This window comes from Epargyreus clarus, unplaced genomic scaffold (assembly GCF_041222505.1).
Source record: "Epargyreus clarus isolate Ecla_fem2 unplaced genomic scaffold, WU_Ecla_fem_2.2 ptg000033l, whole genome shotgun sequence".
NCBI lineage: Eukaryota > Metazoa > Arthropoda > Insecta > Lepidoptera > Hesperiidae > Epargyreus > Epargyreus clarus.
Window position 1 is genome coordinate 5,680,379 of NW_027332238.1, and position 23,400 is coordinate 5,703,778.

The 23,400-nt window shown below is 37.5% G+C and overlaps 1 protein-coding gene across 1 annotated transcript; it reads left to right on the plus strand.

Annotated features, from left to right (window-relative positions):
• Positions 1-1,245: 1,245 nt before the first annotated feature.
• Positions 1,246-22,084, plus strand: LOC140755600 (venom protease). Its single transcript, XM_073090889.1, has 10 exons — positions 1,246-1,372; positions 9,826-9,950; positions 10,751-10,838; positions 13,307-13,414; positions 15,540-15,595; positions 16,980-17,140; positions 18,030-18,224; positions 19,324-19,513; positions 20,592-20,755; positions 21,891-22,084. The coding sequence occupies exons 2-10, from the start codon at positions 9,887-9,889 to the stop codon at positions 22,065-22,067; spliced, it is 1,203 nt and encodes a 400-aa protein (XP_072946990.1). The 5' UTR covers positions 1,246-1,372; positions 9,826-9,886; the 3' UTR covers positions 22,068-22,084.
• The last annotated feature ends 1,316 nt before the right edge of the window (positions 22,085-23,400 follow it).

Here is a 23,400-nt window from a genome sequence, read left to right on the forward strand (position 1 = left end):
CGGACTATTAGAATAAAACATCAATTGCGCAGCGCCATCTATTTTTTATTTTTATAATATTAGAGTTAAAGACTCACAACACATCTATGTGTAGTCAAGACAGATCGCAGATTATAACACATAAAAAATAGAGTAGCAGACGAGCATGCAGTCCACCTGATGGTAAGCTGCTGACGTATATAGACAAGATTAGATTCCTGCGCAAGGTGTGAGGGCTAAACTGGAACGCCTCGGAAAAGTACGTCTCCCTTTCCACATCAAACCAGAACTCAGCAGCGCTTAACATTGCCACCGGAGTGGAACCACTTCTGCCACCTTTTTATTCAAATATACCGTCAAGTGTAAAGTACTTAGTATACTAACTTTGACGTGATGCGATTACAAACAGACAAACAGAACGACATTTCTAATTTGCTAGAAATTACTATTATGACTTATTCTCACTTTTATCCACTTTTTAGGAATCCGTACCCAAAGGGTAAAAACGGAACCTTATTACTGAGTCTCAGGGTTCTATCTCTTAAACCGTATCTAATAGACAAACACTTAACATTTTACAGAGTATGTTTAAGTACTCAAAATAAAAAAAGATTGAAAATAAATAAGGATCCCCATTAAGAACAGATAGCTGAATCTGCGGAGGCTGTGAAGCGGCGCAAGTATGCTAATATCTCACAAAGTTACGTGGGGACCGGAAGCGAAGCATTTCTATAAAGAATTGTCTTCGCGCCTGATTGAGGCCTCCGGTGACCCAAGAGCTGGAACTTACCTCGGCCAGCAAATTAGTTTGTCAATTCAGCGAGGTAATGCTGCTAGTATCTTGGGTACACTTCCTCGTGGCAGCGATTTGGCTCATTTATTTTATTTATAAATTTCTCGTGTTAATCTTAGTATTTTTATTTTAAATATTGTTTAATTGTTTTTTTTTAATGTATAGGTTGTTATAAAATAAATGATTTCAATACTCAACTTAAAAAAAAGAACAGCTATTTTTTCGTTTTTCATTTTATGTATTGCACCGTAATAGATAGACACCGTATTTACTTCAAATTTTTCTATTTCTATGGCTTTTCTATGGCCGCATTTTTCTATGGCTGCAATACGAAACATAAAATTTGATCTTCTCACGTTACATTTCCTTACGCATTTGGCCAATTCTGTAAATGTTCCACGTACAGACACGCCTTAAATTCTTATTATATATATAGAATATGTTAATATATTATGTATATGACGTACGAAACCAGTACCGGGTCACTATAAGGACGGTGTAGACGCATTCAAAGTTTCGCAAAAAAGTTTCATTTTGTTTATGTCTGTTATATTTATAATGTGTGTTTACTTGTGAAATATTTAGGCGTTTATAGTATTGGTAAGTTGTTTTTTAAAGAAGGTCACGTTTAAGATTGTTTTATGGTCGGTTTTCCTTGTTACAATAATTATAACTTGCTAGCTTTAGTTAACAAGAAATTAAATCAAATTGGTTTTGGTTATACGATTTTATATACGTTAAAAGTATATTTTTTAACCGATTTCAAAAAGGAGGTGGTTATCAATTCGGCCGGTATATTTTTTTATGTATGTACACGAATTACTCCGCCGTTAGTGGACCGATTTTAATAAATTTTTTTTATTGTATAGAGACGAGCTGGAAGTTGGTCCCATTTAAATATGGTTAGGATCCATCGATGGGTTCTGGAGAAAATGAGGGGAACTCCTCCACCCATGTAAATATAACAGCCATAACTTCGCCGTTTATGAACCTATTTTAATGTCTTTATATAAGATCAAGTTGGAAAAAAACAATCCACCTGATGGTAAGACACTGTATGGACATTGTAACCAGCTCTATATAGAACAAGTTCTACCTGGGGGCCTACCACCATTTAAAAACCATCATAGTTCAGGAAAGTTTTTTTTCCTCCTTAAAACAGTAAAATATTCCGTCATACACAGTTGAACAAACTTAAATTTATTAATTTTTCGCTTATCCATTGTATAAAACCAACTGAAAATGTCATATTTTGCCATAGATTAGTAAAGATTACTCACTCCTAACAAGAAAATGTACCCAGTTTTGAGAATTGAAATAGTTGCGTAAAAAAGTTTTGCTACGTCTCCGTGCTAAAAAGTCCCTAAAATATTGGAAATTATTATTATAAATTATTTATTACGCAGTATTAGTTATTTATTCGTAAATTTTCACTAAAAATGTTTTTATTTGTCAAGAATTCAAAAAAAGAACTTACTAATAAGCCGTTTGTAGCTTTATTCAATTTCAAGGCGGCAAAGTACTAATCTATGTATTTTGCTTAAAAAGTTAAATTTCCTGCAAAAAAGTAAAAGTATGATTAAAATAATATTGTTTTAAGAGATGGTAGTAACTCTGAAACCGATCACAGATGCCACTAAGCACTAAGATCGCCGCCTCATATGTCTCATATTTTATTTTTTTATAATATAGGAGTAGCAGACGAGCATGCAGTCCACCTGATGGTAAGTGGCTACTGCCGCCCATGGACATCTGTAATCAACTCCAGATAGGATGAGATATTCCTACCTGAGGTCGGCCTCAGATGCGCCGCTACCCCTGAGGACTAAGTTGGAACGCCTCGGAAAAGTCTGTCTCCCTTACCACACCCTTCAAACCGGAACACAGCAGCGCTTAATTCTGCTGTTATTAGGTAGAAATAGGTGTGGCGGTGGTGCCGCCGGAGTCGAACCACAAAGGGTTCTACCACGTTCATCATATGGCAATCATACGAAGCACAGAACTTTACGCTAGAAATAGGTGTGGTGGTACTTCCCCAGTCAAACCATACTGGTTTAACCACCTTTCATTCTTAAAAGAATCCTTTTTGAATGTCAATAACATACCTATCTTTTCTATAAGGATATTGCAATTTTAAGCTCATATATTTTAGACCATTTTGTCGTCGTAAACATTATTTTTTTAATTATTTCTGTTATAACAGCAGTGTAGCGCTGCTGCGTTATGGTTTGAAGGGTGTGGTAAGGGAACATTCTTATAAGATGCAGTCCAACTTAATCCTCAGGGTCAACAAGGCAACTATGAGCGACCACAGGGAGGGCTTTTAATTATTTATGTTTTATTTTTTTGGGGTTAATTACAGACATCCATGGGTGGTAGTAGCCACCTACGGTTCAGTAGATAAAGGAGAGGAGAGCAGACTTTTATCACGTTGGAAACAGATTTTTGAGTAATTGTATTAAGGTTTATTTTTGCATGTGCACTTCTTTTGTCATTAAGAATGCTTGAACGCGCTTCGTGTGAAATAATAAGAGGAGCCGACCGGCTCTGACTGCGTGCTCATTCTTCCTCGCACAGCTCGACTTCTATTGCGAGCACATCCGCTTTCAGATCTTTACCAGCCGGTCTATGTGTCAAACGTATACAATCCGGCCTGTGGAAAGAAAAAGCGGGCCGATGCTCTCCGAGCAGGTCTATATGAACGGACCCATAAACGCCGAAAATTAGCAGTTACTTGTAGGACATTGATCCCCCATTGATTTTAAAGATTTTTGAATACCGCGCTTTTATTAGCTCGCCCTGTATGTATGTATGTAACGGAATCTTTAAACTCGATTTTTACCCACTTTGAACGGTCCGATTAATTTAAAATTTTGAACAATTATCAAGAACCGATGACAATACACGATTTTAATATTTTTATCCCATTCTCCGCATCAGGATCGTCAGAAATCAGGTTTATTTAACGATTTTCCTTGTACGTTTAGCCTGTTTTTTTTGAAATTACTATAATTATTTTTAGTATTAATTGTTATTGTGACCACCCTTTTACATGCTCTGTAGGTAATTTTTTCAAGTGTCTATCTATTACGGTTCAGGTCAGTCAGTCAGTCAGCGGGACGTCATACCCTCCGGGTCTCTCATATGCTAAGGCAATGTTAACATAAGGGCGGTGGGCATGGAATTTCGGGTCTCGAGGATACCCTCTTTGCCCGGGCAGATTCTCAGGTGGTAATTACCCCCCGGATTCCTGATATTTATTCATAATAATATAATGTTATTTAAAACATAATAAAATAATGAATAAATATTAAAAATATCTATCATCCCCCTGTTGAGGGGGTGACGGTTCAGGAGATAGAGTCCTGTGACAGACGGACAGACAGTGGAGGCTTAGTAATAGGGTTCCATTTTTACCTTTTGGAAACTTAACCCTAAAAATCACAATTTTATAGAATTATTATTACAGAATTTCGACTCGGCTAAATGTAGTAGATAATTTGAAGGTGGTAGGACCCTTTGTGGTTCGACTCCGGCTGCACCACCGCCACACCTGTTTCAACAGAAATAGGTGTGGCGGTGGTGCAGCAGCGCTTATCACTGCTGTTATAACAATAACAGCAGTGATAAGCGCTGCTGTGTTCTGGTTTGAAAGATGTGGAAGAGAAATACTTTTCCGAGACGTTCAGCTTAGCCCTCAGGGGTAGCGATACATCTGGGGCAGACCTCAGGTGGGAATGTCTAATCCTATCTGGGGTTGATTACAGATGTCCATGGGCGGCTGTAGCCACTTACCATCAGGTGGATGCTCGTCTGCTATTCCTATATTATTATAAAAAAAAAATAGGTATAATCGTATTAATTACGTGCACACAAAAAATCTTTTTTACATTTTTTGTTTCCATCTAACCAGTATAGTATCTATTTACGTTTCATCTGAGGAAACAAACTACAATGGAAGGTACTTAACCAACCTGTTTGACCATCTATAAATAAATTGCACATTTCATTGTAATATCTAGTCTTTTTCTCACAAAACAAGACTAGTAGGTACAGCCTGTTTATAAGTCAATAGCGCTATACAAATAGATTTTTTTTTTATATTATATGAGGAGCAGACGAGCATGCAGTCCACCTGATGGTAAGTGGCTACTGCCGCCCATGGACATCTGTAATCAATCCCAGATAGGATTAGATATTCCTACCTGAGGTCAGCCACAGATGCGCTGCTACCCCTGAGGATTAAGCTGGAATGCCTCGGAAATGTCTGTCTCCCTTACCACACCCTTCAAACCGGAACACAGCAGCGCCTATCACTGCTGTTATTAGGTAGAAATAGGTGTAGCGGTGGTGCCGCCGGAGTCGAACCACAAAGGGTTCTACCACCTTCCACACAAATACTATACTATTAAATAGCTTTTATTTAACTTACTTCTTAAAACTAACATGATTATAGTTTAAAAACTAAAAACCACGCTAAAATCGCACGAGGAAAATCGTTAATCCTGATTCCTGACGACCCTGATGAGGAGAATAGGATAAAATTATTAAAATCGTGTACTGTCATCGGTTCTTGATAATTGTTCAAAATTTTAAATCAATCGGTCCGTTCAAAGTGGGTAAAAATCGAGTACAAAGATTCCGTTACATACATACATACAGGTTAAGCTAATACAAGTGTGGTGAAGTTTTAAAAAACAAACATACGGTCGAAAGAGAAACAAGAGAGCTATACGAGCTATCTACAGCCTGCCTCCAAGAGCTTCACTAAAAGAACTGTTTAAAGAAATAAATATTCTAACTGTTATATCCCAATACATATATGAAAACCTAATGTATGTAAGGAAAAATAATGATAAATTTGTAAATCGGTGTGACACGCATAATGTAAATACAAGGAACAAACATAATCTTTCTACACATGTTACTCGTCTCCACAAAATAAGTAATTCTTTTATGGGTCAATCATAGATTAGTAAAGATACTTCGCCGCCTTGAAATTGAATGAAGCCACAAACGGCTTATTTTAGTAAGTTCTTTTTTTGAATCCTTGACAGATAAAAACATTTTTAGAGAAAATTTACGAATAAATAACAAATTTACGTAATAAATAAATAATTATTTCAAATATTTTAGGGACATTTTAGCACGGGGACGTGGCAAAACTTTTTTACGCAACTATTTCAATTCTCAAAACTGGGTACATTTTCTTGTTAGGAGTGAGTAAGTTTGTGACTTCATTCAATTTCAAGGCGGCGAAGTATCTTTACTAATTTATGTGTACGTATTAAATGTTCAAATAGTTTTTGCAAAGTTATCTATTAATACTTAGTTTAAAATATGTTACAGATTTGAAACGAAACGAATTATAATTATCTACCTGCATACACAAATTGTTGACCGAATTATAAATGCCCGTATCATTTAACGAAAATGCAACCGATTTCCACTAATACTTAGTCATTATCATAACAAACGACGTAATTTAAATAAAATGTTTAATATACACATTTTGAAAGTCGACCCTTCATTATCATCGACCCATTACTGTCCCACTGCTGGGCATGGGTCTCTCAGAATGAGAAGGATTAGCCATAGTCCAACGCGCTGGCCAATCGCGTATTGGTAGACTTTACATACCATTGGAAACTTTTTTTTATCTATCATGTACCCACTATGATTAAATTTTGTATTTCTTATAATTAAATTTATGTAATTTAAATTAAATTTATATACATAATTTTTATCTTTCACATTGTAATTTTTTTTCTTTTTGTATTTTTTATAATTATTATATGCTCGCTTGCGGCGGGAACGTAGAGGAATATTATTTTATGACTGTACAAGTACCTACCTACCTTACCTACAATCCATAATAAACGAATTTGATTTGATTTGTATTGAGAAATCAATAGTTTTCAAGCGTCGACTAGCTAGTGGTTAAGAAACTCGGTCTCTTGATCAAGGGGTAGGGGTTCAAATCCTATACAGCACCTTTGATTTTCCAAAGTTACAACCGTATCAGAAATAAATATGGACATCTATAAACAACCCCAGATAAGATTACGGCTCTACCTGAGTTCGGATATAATTTTACTTGAAGGTTAAGTTGAAACGCCTAAGTATTAGTGGTCCTCGTACAAGTGTGTCTCACTTACCACACTACAAACATAGATTAGTAAAGATACTTCGCCGCCTTGAAATTGAAGCCGCAAATGGCTTATTATAGTAAGTTCTTTTTTTGAATTCTTGACAAATAAAAACATTTTTAGAGAAAATTTACGAATAAATAACTAATACTGCGTAATTTACATGATAAATAAACAATTTATAATAATAATTTCAAATATTTTAGGGACATTTTAGCACGGAGACGTGGCAAAACTTTTTTACGCAACTATTTCAATTCTCAAAACGGTTTACATTTTCTTGTTAGGAGTGAGTAATCTTCACTAATCTATGACTACAAACCATAACACAGCAGCGCTACACTGCTTAACAGAAAAAATGCCGATGGTGCCGCCAGAGTCAAAACAAAGGGTTTTCCTCTTAAAATATATTTACTTATGAGCAACAGAGACAATTACAGGAAAAACAATTTTATTTTATTTGTAAACAGTAGGCATTTACATTGTGTGTCATTTCGTAAAGTATTTACTAAAACTGTAAGTCGATTTAAGGAAAACTGAAATTTGTAAACCTACTTACCGTTTTTTTTTTGTTCACGAGGGAAAAATCTTTAAAAAGTACCCGACGACACGATGTTATGTTTTTTTTATAATATAGGAGTAGCAGACGAGCATACAGTCCACCTGATGGTAAGTGGCTACTGCCGCCCATGGACATCTGTTATCAACCCCAGATAGGATTAGATATTCCTACCTGACGTCAGCCACAGTTGCGCCGCTACCCCTAAGGATCAAGCTGAAACGCCTCGGAAAAACATGTCTCCCTTACCACACTTCAAACCAGAACACAGCAGCGCTTAACACTGCTGTTATATAACAGAAGTAAGTGTGGCGGTGGTGCCGTCGGAGTTGAACCAGAAAGGGTTTTACTACCTTCAAAGGTTCTATAAGGCAAATTACATCTTTGTCGCACAAAAAAAATGTAACAACAATTAAATTTGTAACTTAAATTAAATTATTTACAACTTTGCTTTTAAAACTTTTTGTAATCAAATCAAATCAAATCATTTTTTTTATTCAAAATACGTTCTTTACAGAGCACTTTTTGAATGTCAATACAACTACCACCACTTCACAAGTTGTTTCGTTATAAAGAAGAAGCGGCGAAAGAAACTCCATAAAACACATCTTTAAAAAAAAATGTTTTTGACAATGTTAACTTAACGTAATGGTACATGTGGAGCTGGAGCTAATTCAGACCACACCGTTTTGTCAGTCAAATAATCACTTACTTTATAGCACGCTTTTTACATAGCGTTTGTTTAACGACATGTTTGAACTTTTTTTCTATGAGATTCAAAATGTGTTCGGGTATTTTATTGTAGTAGCGAATACAGTTACCCATGAAAGATCTAGCCACCTTACATAATCTATGTTTAGGAATTGCTAATTTATTTCTATAATAGAACCATAAATAACAAAGTTAATAACGAATATGGATAAAAAATTGTAATAAATCCGGTTGCACTCCGGGAGTGCCGACAGAAGTCAAAACTTTCGAAGCCTACGCTGAAAAATAAAATATAATGAAAATGACACCATTAACATATTTTTTCTATGCTGACACTGGACGACGTCTTGCCTTTAGTAGTTTGCTTTGTCGTTACAAATTTTCGATCAGTACCCTTCCAATGAGTTTTTACGTTTTGACAAATATGACTGTTTTGGTATTTGTTTACGTATTTGCCCATACAATCCAATCAGCGCCCCTAGCGGACTGTATTGACAAAATGGCGCTTTATGTTTTGTCTCTCTTTTTTTCGAACATGTGAGGTAGACAAAAAGACTTGAGCACTTACTTATTGTTACGTTTACTCTGTCTACTGAAGCAAACGGACAGAATAATAGATTGAGTAAACGTAACGTAAAATTGTGGGATGTTTTTCACTTCTTTCTTTATTATTTTATAGAAAAATGGCAAATGATTTACATTTTAATAGAGGAGTTGACATGATCTAGATAAACAAAATAAGGAAAATACTTAAATTGTCACGTTTATAAGGAAAATAGGTCTTTTGAACAATAAACGTTCATAATTATTATTACAGATTAAACCTGTCATTTATAGAATTATACCATAACAATTTTAATTAAGATCAAAACAAGGAAAAAGTCAACGGGTTGCACGGGAGTGCCGGCAGGAATGAAAACTTGAATATTAAAGTTGTGCATTTTTGATATTTTGGAATGGTTAGGGAATAATTGCACGAATTGCTTTAATTATCAGTATAAAAGTGATAGCCTAGTGGTTAAGAAACTCGGCCTCTGATCGAGGGTTCCGAGGTTCAAATCCCACGCACCTCTGATTTTTCGAAATTATGTGCGTATTAGAAATTAATTATCACTTGCCAAAACGGTGAAGGAAAACATCATGAGGAAACGTGCATACTTGAGAGATTTAAAAAAAGAAAAAAAAATCTCAAAAGGTATGTGAAGTCTACCAATACGCACTTGTCCAGCGCGGTGGACTATGGCCTGATCCTTCTCATTCTGAGACCACCCGTGCCCAGCCGTGGGACAGTAAGGGGTTGATGATGATAAAAGTACCCATTTATGATGTAAAATACAATTTTAAATTGCGCTATGACATGACAATTTACATTACAGTATATACAATAGCGCATATCGCTAAAGAAGTTTTCACTTCAATATGTCTAGGATCTCCGCACTACCACCATACCTTCTGCGTAATAACAGCAGTTGTAAGCGCTGCTGTGTTCGGGTTGGAAGTAGTAAGAGAGACATACTTTTGCAAGGCATTCCAGCTTAGTCCTCACGTAGCGGCGCATCTGTGGCCACAAAGGGTTCTACCACCTTCAAATCAATATAAATTTGTTTCTTATATGTATGTTATTTTATTTTCAGATTCACCACAACGCGAGGAAGAAGTCAAAAGTTGAAACACCAACTTTATAGTGACTTCAAGATGTTGTGTGTGCACGCAATTTTCTTCTTAGTTCTGTTTGGCACCGTACATCTACAAAAAAAAGGTAATCATTTAAAATTTTCAAAAAATTCAAACTTTTTTACACCTAATACTAGCTGACCCGGCAAACGTGTTGTTGTGTGTTGTGTGTGTTGCCATATAAATAAAAAATGTTAAAGGTGAACAACCCTTATTACTTAGGGAGAAAAATTGATAGTAGCCGATTTTCAGACCTACTGAATATGCATATAAAATTTGGTGAAAATTGGTAAAGCCGTTTCGGAGGAGTACGGTAACTAACATTGTGACACGAGAATTTTATGTATAAGATAGAAGTAACAGACGAGTATGCAGTCCACCTGATGCTAAATAGTTACTGCTGGCCATGGACATCTATAATCGACCCCAGTTAAGATTAGTTTCCTACCTGAAGTCGGCCACAGATGAAACACTACCCCTGAGGTTTAAGCTGGAACGCCTCGGAAAGTATGTCTCCCTTACTACACACTTCAAACCAGAACACAGCAGCGCTACACTGCTATTATAACAGAAGTAGGTGTGACGGTGGTGCCGCCGGAGTCGAACCACAGAGGGTTTTACCATCCTTAACATATTTTTATCACTCTTTTATTAGCCTGATATGTATGTATGTAATGGTATCTTTGAACTCGATTTTTACCCACTTTGAATGGTCTGATTAATTTAAAATTTTGAACAATTAAGAACCGATCACAATAAGAACACGATTTTAATAATGTTATCCCATTCTCGTCATCAGGATCGTCAGGGATCAGGTTTAACGATTTTCCTTGTGCGATTTTAGCGTGGTTTTTAGTTTTAAAACTATAATTATTCTATTTCTAGTGGGTGACTCCTGTGTTGAACAATACACAAATATCGTGGGGGTCTGTACCCCTAAAGAACAATGCGTCTCTGCAAATGAAGACTATCGGTAAGTGTATACAAGCTATTAACCCTTAAGCATAGATTAGGAAAGATAACTCACTACTAACAAGAAAATGTAACCAGTTTTGACAATTGAAATTGTCACTGTCCTCTATTTTCGTGTTTGAAAAATATTAAAAAAATAGTTTCTAGATAATTTACGAATGAAACGATATTTCTCCGCACTTTTTCTTCGATTTCGTGTCTTTACTGCGCATGTCGGCCTTGTTCCGCGTAAATTGCACCATGACAGCCATTAAACGGCTGACAGAATTGTCAGCCGTTTAAGCCATTTAATGGCTTCCTTCAATTTCAAGGCGGTGAGATATCTATACTTATCTATGCCTTTAAGGGATGGAATGTAAAAAAATATCACCAGGTTGCACTCCGGCAGTGCCAGCAGTAGTACATACTTTCGAAACCTAACCTGTAGCACTACCATGAGTTTACAAAAGTATTACTCGCTAGCGACTGCGTAAAATAAATGTATGAAAAATTGTACAGCGCCTCTGGTGGTTACTCGTAGAACTAAATTCCGTAGTGTGAGCCACTCGTAACGTAAAAACCTATCGAAATCAAATCGCTAGCGAATGTCATTATGATCTATTGCCATACAAATTCGGTCCCATGAGTCATTAATTTGACAGACGTTGTCAAGAAATACCGTAACGATAGTAGTTATGTTATTCACTAGCAAAATGACAATAGTTTTCTATTTACAATTTCTATAGTGGCGTTTCTATGCCAACTCATGGTATTGCTGCTGAATAATAAAATAGAGTAAATAATAAATGAAACTGACACCCATTGACATATTTTTTCTATATTGATAATGTATGACATCTTGACTTTTGCAGTTTATTTATTTATTTATTAAAGGTTCACCAGCTAGTATACACTTATATAAATTACATTGCAAAAGTTAGATAAATAAGTCGTGTACCCACAATTATAGGTGAACACGGCATTTACAGAATTGACGCTCTAATTAATTAAAATATAATGAAATTAAGATAACAATTTACATTAAATATAAGATAAGAATATACATTATACAATTTTATACAATTAATAAGAATTTAGATAAATTAAATATATTGAAACTAAAATCCTTACTAATATTATAAATCCGTCTATAATTATGTCTGTCTGTCTGGTTGTCTCTTCTTCACGCCCAAACCACTGAACCGATTTTAATGAAATTTTGTACAAAGATAGTATGTGACCCGAGAAAGGACATAGGATAGTTTTTATCCCGGAAATCCCACGGGAACTAGGGATGGCGATCTAAGATCGATTAATCGGAGAATCGATCTTTTGGACCCAAAACATCGATTATTTTAATCGATATTAGTAAGGATTGAATCGTAAACTATGCATTTGATCAAATGATGATCTTTAGCAAAGTTGAAGGTTCGAATTTTCAGTTTTATGTATGTTAGTATGTTAAATTATTTTCTTTTAAACGCGGGCGAAGCCGCGGGCAAAAACTAGTTAAATCTAAATTTACATTGAAATTAGAATAATGTCAGTAGTAAAAATTAGACTAAGAATAATATTTTTCTAATACAATAATTTTACTTTACCATCTTACGATCTTACGTTTGTTTTACCATCTTACGAATTTTCGATCAGGACACCATCACCAAAAGTGCACAACGCTCAGTTCTGTTCAGTTTATTTTTTTATTATTCAGTAGCACTACCATGAGTTGGCATACTTGGCATAGAAACGCCACTATAGAAATTGTAAATAGAAAACTATTGTCATTTCCTAGTGAATAACATAACTACTATCGTTACGGTATTTCTTGACAACGTCTGTCAAATTAATGACTCATGGGACCGAATTTGTATGGCAATAGATCATAATGACATTCGCTAGCGATTTGATTTCGATAGGTTTTTTACGTATCGAGTTACGTAGTGGCTAACACTACGGATTTTAGTTCTACGAGTAACCACCAGAGGCGCTGTACAATTTTTCATACATTTATTTTACGCAGTCGCTAGCGAGTAATACTTTTGTAAACTCATGGTAGTGCTACAGGTTAGGTTTCGAAAGTTTTCACTTCTGCCGGCACTCCCGGAGTGCAACCCGTTATTTACTATAATTTACTAAAGACAATCATTATTTTATATCACATAGCAGTGATAGCGTAATGGTTAAGAAACTCGGTCTCTCGATCGAGGTCCGAGGTTCAAATCCCAGGCACCACTGATTTTTCAAAGTTATGTGCGTATTAAAAATAAATTATCACTTGCTAAACTGTAAACGAGAATATCGTGTGGAAACCTGCATATCTGAGAGATTTATAAAAAAAAAAATCTCAAAGGTATGTGAAGTCTACCAATACGCACTAAGCCAGCGCGGTGGACTATGGCCTAATCATTTTCATTATGAGAGGAGACTCGTGCCCAGCTGTGGGACAGTGATGGGTAGTTGATGTGATCATGTGAATCATTATTTTTACAGCAAAAGTGGCATCCCACCAACATTCTGCACATATTCCTTTGAGAACAGCCTAGTTTGCTGTAAGGACGGCAAGAATATATTGCAGACAGCATCTTCAAGGGCAAACGAGTAAGTTTACAGTTTATTTAATTACGAGCTTTTGCCCGCGGCTTCGCTCGCGTTACGAAGTAACATTTTCATCCCCTATTTTATCCCCTTGGGGGTAGAATTGATCAAAATCCTTTCTTAGCGGATGCCTACGTCATAACATCTACCTGCATGCCAAATTTCAACCCGATCCGTCCAGTGGTTTGGGCTGTGCGTTGATAGATCACTATGTAGATTTAGATTATATATGATTAGATATTTAGATTTTATATGTCACTAATATCTGTTATCGTCTTAACAGTAATGATTGAAAAAATAATATTAAAATAGGTAGTTTGATAATAAAATACATTTATATTGTGGGTAGTATGCACCTAAAATCCCTATAAAAGGCTGTGATAACGTCGGCTCTTGTAGTCGGTTTGTAGTCGTATCGCAGACAGCTCGTAAGTAAGAGGAAACTCTGTTAGATAAGTAATTGATGTGTTAAAGGTAAATATGGTGGTCATTTATTGGGTACCTACTTGGCGTAAAAGATCTATGGTTTTATTTAAATAAACATAATAACATACAATACTAAATAATCTATATAATAATAATAAAAATATGATACTAATTAAATTAAAAAATATCAATATGGTGGTTATTATTTTAAAATACTAATAGTATTGTATAAAAGCAATCAAGTAGAAATGGGGTAAATCCTGTAAAACAAACATATACGTTTGGTATAACGGAAATTGTATTTTGTGTGACAAGCGTTGTGAAGTGACTATATTTCGTATAAATAAATATGCTTTGTATTGATATTTGAATATATACTAAACTGGAATAGTTAAAGTGGCAATAGGTTACTAAAAAATATAAAATTACGGTTATTGATAAATACTTTATTTACACACTAGTTTTTGCCCGCGTTTAAAAGAAAATAATTTAACATACTAACATACATAAAACTGAAAATTCGAACCTTCAACTTTGCTAAAGATCATCATTTGATCAAATGCATAGTTTACGATTCAATCCTTACTAATATCGATTAAAATAATCGATGTTTTGGGTCCAAAAGATCGATTCTCCGATTGATCTTAGATCGCCATCCCTAGTTCCCGTGGGATTTCCGGGATAAAAACTATCCTATGTTCTTTCTCGGGTCACATACTATCTTTGTACAAAATTTCATTAAAATCGGTTCAGTGGTTTGGGCGTGAAGAAGAGACAACCAGACAGACAGACAGAGTTACTTTCGGATTTATAATATTAGTAAGGATTGTCTCGTAAAAAAGATATTAAATTATAACATAAAAAAATGTTTCATTAAAAACTCCCATAAAAACCCCACATTTTTTTTTTACAATAAATCCAATGTGGTATTTTTTACCCGGTAACGACAGTTCATGTTGCATTATGGGGTGCGCCTCCCGCCGAGTTAAATGAGTATGTACTAACTGTGTTTCTTATATATCTGTAATCAACTCATAACTATAAAGTTTTGAAGAAGTATCTGTGGTACGACACGTTAGTGACGGATTAAGGTCGGAGGCCCGATTTTACAAAATTACAAATGTCTCATAGACTTATTCATCGACAAATACGTATGATTCCGGCGAACTTTCTTTTTTCTCGTTGGTAACTGTTTGGGGGACCAGGGTGGACCAGACCAGGGTGGACCACCCCCTCCATCCTTTTAGTCCGCTACAGTGACACTTATCTCCGTTATGGTTTAAAATAACAGTATAGGTCGAATTTCACCGAGCTAAGGGATGCAACTATTCAAATTGAACATGACAAAAATATATTGCAAATGGGTTTACTAAAACTAATTATAGTTTAAAAACTAAAAACCACGCTAATATCGCACAAGGACAAACGTTAATCTTGATTCCTGACGATTTTGATGAGGAGAATGGGATAAAATTATTAAAATCGTGTATTGTCATCGGTTCTTGATAATTGTTCAAAATTTTAAATTAATCGGACCGTTCTAAGTGGGTAAAATTCAAGTTTAAAGATTCCGTTACATACATACATACATAGATACAACCCTAACTCATAAAAGCGTGGTTATTACAGTCCAGAATGTCATTAACATTTTCAACTAGGCATCACTGTTCTGAAGCTCTATAACGGTGATATATTGTTACAGCCGGCCAGTATGGGGAAGCAGACCGCAAAATGATAAAAGAAGTGTCAGCGAGAGAAGTAAGTTTGAAGTTATATATATATATACTAGCTGACCCGGCAGACGTTGTTGCTATAAATAAAAAAAAATGTTAATAATGAACAACCCTTATCACTTAGGGGTATGAAGAATAGATAGTAGCCGATTCTCAGACCTACTGACTATGCATATAAAATTTGGTGAAAATCGGTAAAGCCGTTTCGGAGGAGTTTGGTAACTAACATTGTGGCACGAGAATTTTATATATAAAATTATTATAATATAGGAGTAGCAGACGAGGATGCAATCCACCCGATGGTAAATGGCTGCTGCCGTATAGGTATTTGTAATCAACCCTAGATAAGATTAATTTCCTGCCTGAGGTTGGCCACAGATGTGCCGCTACCTCTGAGGACTAATCCTCCCATATCACACTTCAAACCAGAACACAGCAACGCTGCTGTTATAACAGAAATAGGTGTGGCGGTGGTGCCTCTAGTGTCGAACTACGGAGAGCTCTACCATCTTCGACGACGCGCAGGGGTCCCGGGTTCGACCCCCGGTCAGACAGATATCTAAATGATGAGTTTAGGGTTTTTTGTTTCTGGGTCTGGGTGTTTGTGTATTTACCTGAAGGTGGTAGAACCCTTTGAGGTTCGACTCCGGCGGCACCACCGCCAAACCTATTTCCACCTAATAACAGCAGTTTTAGGCGCTGCTGTGTTCCGGTTTGAAGGGTGTGGTAAGGGAGACAGACTTTTCCGAGGCGTTTCAGCTTAGTCCTCAGGGGTAGCGGCGCATCTGTGGGGGACCTCAAGTAGGAATATCTAATCCTATCTGGGGTTGATTACAGATGTCCATGGGCGGCAGTAGCCACTTACCATCAGGTGGACTGCATGCTCATCTGCTACTCTTATATTATAAAAAAAAACCTCTGTCCATAGCACCCACGGTACAAGGTATCCTAGTGTGGGGCTGTGAGTGTAGAAAGATTTTATCTTCATGTATATACTACCTTATTTATTTATTTATTTATTAGCATGCCAACAGCTATACACACAATACATTATGTATAGTACTTCGTACTGTAGTAGTGTTCATAATAATAAGGCTCGTATGAGTGCCAATTATAGGCATGAACAACGTTTATATCTCCTTATATATATTCTCGTGTCACAATGTTAGTTACCGTACTCCTCCGAAACCGCTTTACCGATTTTCACCAATTTTATATGCATATTCAGTAGGTCTGAGAATCGGCTACAATCTATTTTTCATACCCTAAGTGATAAGGGTTGTTCACCCTTAACATTTTTTTTAATTATATGGCAACACAACGTTTGCCGGGTCAGCTAGTAAGTCTATATTTTTAATTTGTATGGAATAAAAACAAAAACCTTCTTATATAAATTATTATAATTCTAGAGTGTGAAGAATACAGTCGTGCTGTCACACAGAACGTGGTCTACATCCCCCTGGTACCAGACCCTGATACCTTCTCTCTGTCTGCTGCGAAGTGCGACTACACGGGGGTAGAACTCATTGTAGGGGGGGAGGATGCTCATCAGGGCGAATTCCCACATATGGTAAGTATCTTAAAGGCAGGGCTACTGTTCCTGGGCCTCCATAAGAGAGGGGCCCCCAGTATAGGGGGTATGGGGAAATTGTTCGAATTAAAGTTCGACAAGGCAGGGGCCCCAGTTTAGAGAAAAATATCCAAATTTGGAAGGGACAACTTTAAGGATGATTTTTCATTTCTTTTTCACATTTTTACCGATTACTTATTGACTTGAGGAGAAAATTATTTGTACTTTTTTGGATAAAAATAATTAGGGCCTCCGTTACTTCAAAACTGTGGGCCCTGTAGGCTTAAAAGTTGGAGGGTGTTGTCTACAGGATTGACCCGTAACTAAAAAGGGAGGGGTTCCAAATATTAAGGGGCCGAAAATAATTTTATTTTTGGATTTTTTTAACAAAGTTATAGTAGCGATAATCCCAAGCATGTATTAGATTTACGAGTACAAAAGATTGCTTATATGGACTATGGCCTAATCCTTCTCAGTCTAAGAGGAGACCCGTGCCCAGCAGTGCGACAGTAACGGGTTGATACTGAAAGTTTTTTCAGCGTGATAGGAAAAGTATTGGCGAAACGTTTGTAACGGATACAGTTACGCTGGAACGTTACGATATGTATTTTTTTATAATATGGGAGTAGCAGACGAGCATGCAGTCCATCTGATGGTAAATAGCAACTGCCCATGGACACTGTAATCAACCTCAGATAGGATTAAATATTCCTACCTGAGCTCGAGGAAAGATGCGCCGCTGGAACGCCTTGGAAAAGTATGTCTCTTACCACACTTTAAATCAGAACATAGCAGCGCTACACCGCTGTTATAACAGAAATAGGTGTGGCGGTGGTGCCGCCGGAGTCGAACCACAGAGTTCTACCACCTTCAAATTTATTTATTTCAGGCCGCCATAGGTTGGGTGGACTTCGACGGTAACTACGTCTTCCCGTGCGGGGGTAGCCTGATCAGTTCCCGGTTCGTGCTTACAGCCGGCCACTGTACCTACAACCCTCGGCTTCGGGAGCCAGTGCCGTCCATCGTGAGACTTGGCGACCAGAACCTTGATCCAAAAGTGAATGACAAAGCTAATCCTGTTGATGTAAGTTTTTTTTATATTTATACCCAACGATAAGGCAGACGGGCTACCTGGTGGAAAGCAGTCACCGTCGCCTATGAACATTTACAACACCAGAGGAGTCGCCAATGCATCGCCGGCTTTGAAGGAGAGCTCTTTTTACACCCCTCTTGAAGAGCCCCATGTCATAGTCCTGAGGGAATACCTCAGGAAGAGGTTCATTCCACATTTTGCACGTACGCGGCAAAAATGATCGTTCAAACCGAACCGTGGAGGACCGCCACGGGTCCAGTTGATGTGGATGGAACTTCATCCTTCGGCGAGTGGTGCGATGAAGGAAGGAATACTACTACTCTAGCGATTCTCAAAAATGACCCAGTTTAAAAAAAAAACTTGCAGATTTATTATATTTTCAATGATATAAGTATAAAATACTGCAGTCGGCCATCTTGTCTGAAACGTTAATCGGGGCGAATGATGTCATTTTTGGGTATGTCACTGAATTGCTTGAAATTTTGTATGGGATGTTCTAGTGTGACGTCACCAGCGCCATGACACTCGCGAGCGATTTTGCGCTTAATTCAAAATAGGTATAAAAGATGCCATTATTTTCGTTAATACTGAATTAATTTTATTTTTGGAATCAGTAGACATGTATAGTCCGCGCGAAATTGCTAGTCCGCTCTGAATATAGAAATGAATCGCGTCGCCATAGCAAATTGTATGACTACACCTGCTCGCAACAACTTCAGAGGACTAGCAGTTTGGCGCGGACTATACGTACATTACAGAAGGGGTTTTCAAAATGTCATCATGCCTATATCAGAAAAACTCCAATTCACAGCACAGTAAATACTTTTACTCCATTTTTAACACTTTTATCAGCCAACAAACATAGTTTCCACTAAACAACTTATCGCCTTGATGGTTAACGTACGACTATCAACAGACTACCAGAGCCGACGTTATCACGGACTTGTATAGAGATTTTAGGTGCATACTACCCACAATATAAGTTTATTTTAATATCAAACTACCTATCTTAATATTAATTTTTCAATCATTGCTGTTAAGACAACAAAATAATTATTAAATTCGGAAATCATGACACTTATCTTTTCAGGTACCAATCAAACACATCCACAAGCACAATGAATACAAACCTCCCGTGAAATACCACGACATAGCCCTCCTAGAGCTGAACACTGACGTGGAATTCGACGACTCCATCCGACCGGCCTGTCTCTGGACGAAGTCTAATTTCGGTGGTTATGCAAAGGCGATCGCTACTGGCTGGGGAGTGAATGATACAAGTAAGTTTTTCATTAATTTATCTATTTATTGCGCAATACACACATAACTTATAAGAACATATAAGCAATATGTGATACCCTGAGAGGGTATCGCAAAGTGCTAGAGGTATAGTCCGCGCCAAACTTCTAGTCCGTTTAGAAGGTGTTGCGCGCAGGTGTAGTCAGAAAGCCAATGCGGTCGAACACAACCACAAGAATATATTCCGTAGCAACAGTAATAGCACACGAACTGTCCTATGTGCCCGCGGACGCAGGGTGCCGGGGGGCGCGCTGTCTTTGTCCCGCTAATATCTAGAATATGCTATTGCGACGCGACTCATTTCTATATTCAGAGCGGACTAACACTATAGCGTGGACTATAGCCGCGTTTCCCAACCTGTTATCACCGCGATGTCATCTCTAGACCATACATAAATCGCTCATTAAATGCAAAAGGGCCGCTTTACTGCTTTTTTCAAACACATACCTGTGTGAAAAGGCATTCTCTACTCTTGTTTATACAAAAAACAAATACAGAAACAGATTACGAGTACTTAGAATCTGATTTGAGATTACAGCTTAGTAGCAACAATAACCCGAATATCCCTGATTTAGTTGCAAAAAAGCAACACCAACCTTCACATTATTTTTTTTCATATTTTTCATAATAAACAGTTATAATTGCCTTCTGTATTTGTTTTTTTTGTATCTGTAATAACTACAATAAATACCTAATCTGTTTTTTTTTGCTGTTTATTTTATTAAGGGGCTCCGTGAAAACTGTGCTTGATTTCCTAAGGGTCCGTGGACTGAAAAAGGCTGGCAAACGCTGGACTATAGCATTAATTTACATTTCTATAGTAAATTTTCACACAAGTACCTAATTCATTAATACACATTATAACGTTTTAAGGGTTCAAAAATGTAATACAAAAGTGTAAAAACGGAACCCTATTAATTACTGAGGCTTAGTGGCAGGGTGGTACATACTACATGGTTTAAAATATATACCATCATACATATTTGTAGCGGATTGTTACGAAGTAGTTTAAATGCTAACTTAATGGTGATGATGATGATTTGATTAATATCTTTCCAGAACAACAGCAGGTAACAGAGCTCCAGAAAGTCTCCCTGTCACTCCTGGAGAATAACTACTGTGATGAGGAATGGAGTGACACTCGGAACAGGAATTGGAAATACGGGATGGCTGACTCCCAGCTGTGTGCTGGAGAACTTCGGGAGAAGAAGGATACTTGTCAGGTAAGGGACTCCATAGGTCACACGATTTTTTTATAATATAGGAGTAGCAGACGAGCATGCAGTCCACCTGATGGTAAGTGGCTACTGCAGACCATGGACAGCTGTAATCAACCCCAGATAGGATTAGATATTATTACCTGAGGTTGGCCACAGATGCGCCGCTACAACTGAGGACTAAGCTGAAACGCCTCGGAAAAGTATTTCTTCTTTACCACACCCTTAAAACCAGAACACAGCGGCGTTTAACATTGCTGTTATGAGGCAGAAATGGGTGAGGCGGTAGTGCCGCCGGAGTCGAACCACGAAAGAGGTGGTAGAACCACCTTTAGGTAATTTTGTGATTGTCCCTGTAGTCCGGGGACTAGAATAGGGCTACGGTATCCCCTGCCTGTCGTAAGAGGCGACTAAAAGGGGGCTTCCGGGGTTGCGGGCGGCAAGAGTGGGAGCTCGGACCGTCCAGCAAGCAACCCCGGGAAGGACGACGGTATGTGTGATCACATACCGTCGTGAAAGCAAGATGGTGTTAGAGGAGCGAAAACTGCTCTCCCAGGGCAGAGCCCAATCGGGGCATCGCTCTCGGAGGACTCCGGTTGTGTTCCGTCGGAGATCCCGGAGTTCTCCAACAAGCGCTAAGGACGGCGACCGGGAGGTTTTAGTGCGGTAAAAATCCTATCCATGTTAATCCATGCTATAAAGTTAGGATTTAAACCAATTCTCAAGAATTCGCTAGCAATATGTATGATGGTGTATATTTTGATCTGTGCTGTACCATCCTCGGTCCCATACACGATACGTGCACATGTAAAACATAAAAATATACACCACCATAAGTACCACAAATATGGTAGAACCCTTTATGGTTCGACTCTGGCGGCACCACCGCTACACCTATTTCTGTTATATCAGCAGTGTTAAGCGCTGCTATGTGTTGAAGGGTGTGGTAAGGGTCAGTTATCCGAGTCGTTCCAACTTTGTCCTCTGGTAGCAGCGCTGTCGACCGATAGGAATTTTATCTGGGTTTGATTACAAATGTCCATACGGCAGTAGCTTACCATCAGGAAGCAAGCTCCTCTGCTTCTCCTATATTATAATAAATATGCATTAGTGACTTCTATGATAAAAATATTTGTTTCAGGGTGACTCGGGTTCCCCGCTCCAAGTGGCGTCGAATGACAACCAGTGTATCTTCCATGTTATTGGCATCACATCTTTCGGTCTTGGTAAGGGATGTGCGACTGGTCGTCCAGCTATATATACGAGGGTCTCCAGTTATATACCATGGATTGAGAGTATCGTGTGGCCTGGAGAATGAATAAAGGATAGATTTTATATGTGGTTTTATTTACCTCTTACCACGCTTGATCTGTATGAAGTATAGTCCGCGCCAAACTTCTAGTCCGCTCTGAAGTTGCGCGCAAGTGTAGTCTGAGAACCAATGCGGTTGAACACAACTACAAGCATATACTCCGTAACGTAAGGGCACACTAACGCAGCTACGTGGGCGAGAGCGGGGGTGGAGGGTGCCGGGGGCCCTGCGCTATCTTCGTCCCGCTAATATCTATAATTTGCTATTGCAACACGAATCGATTCTACATTAATAGCGGACTAGAAGTTTGGCGCGGACTACACGTCGTTCGGCCACAGTATATGGATATACAGTAATTTAACTCTGCCCTGACCTTGAATTAGATACCTACGGTTGCGCTGGGCACGGTAACGCGTTAGGGCTGCCTGCCTACAGTTTTTAATTACATCTGCATACTTTACTTTCTTTTTAATTTTTGATGTGAAACATCTATAGCCGCACGTAAAACCGATTTCTGGCGTGGCGACGCATGCCGTGGCGACGTCGCCACGCTATACGATGGTATATATATACAGTCTATATGCAGTAGTGTGTACTGTGTGGCGACGCGTCGCCATGCGCAATCGAATTCAATAAATAGTCATCGTTATCTGGAAAAAAAATCGTAATATTTTATTTTATCATTATGACATATTTAGTTCCTATCACAATATGTTCTTTTCTGCATATTACTTTTACAAAATAATGTCGATGTTTCACATCTGCCAGGCGTCCCGTGACGGCTCACATTTTTTTGATTGTAAATGTTGTATTTTTTTATTTAAACAAATGAATGCTATAGTTAATTATATAGAAAGTGTTGAATGAAAATGCATGTTATGTTTTTTAATATGTATATATTACGTAATAGAATCTATTTTTATAATTGGGTACTTGACAGTTACAACAATAAAATATGAAATATGTTCGACATGATAGCTTATAAATTAACATAAATTATGCAAAATTTAGTTTAATTTTTATTACAATATTAAATAATAATTTTAATTAGAGATGCGCCGAATAGTGGTTTCAGCGAATTTTACCGTAAAAAGTCGAGTCTATTTCAAAAGAACAAATACTAAAGCTTTTGATAAAATTATCTAATTCCTTTTTCAACCGCAGTAAATACTTAATATTTGACGCTCTTTCTAGTTTTGGTGAAAATACCGCGGAAATAGGTGACTTTACCTTATATGCACTATCAAAATGTCGAAATATGCATGCAAATATGCACTAAAAAGGGCAAAACATGGCCAATATATGCGCTATTAGATTAACATTGTAACGCACTACAGAA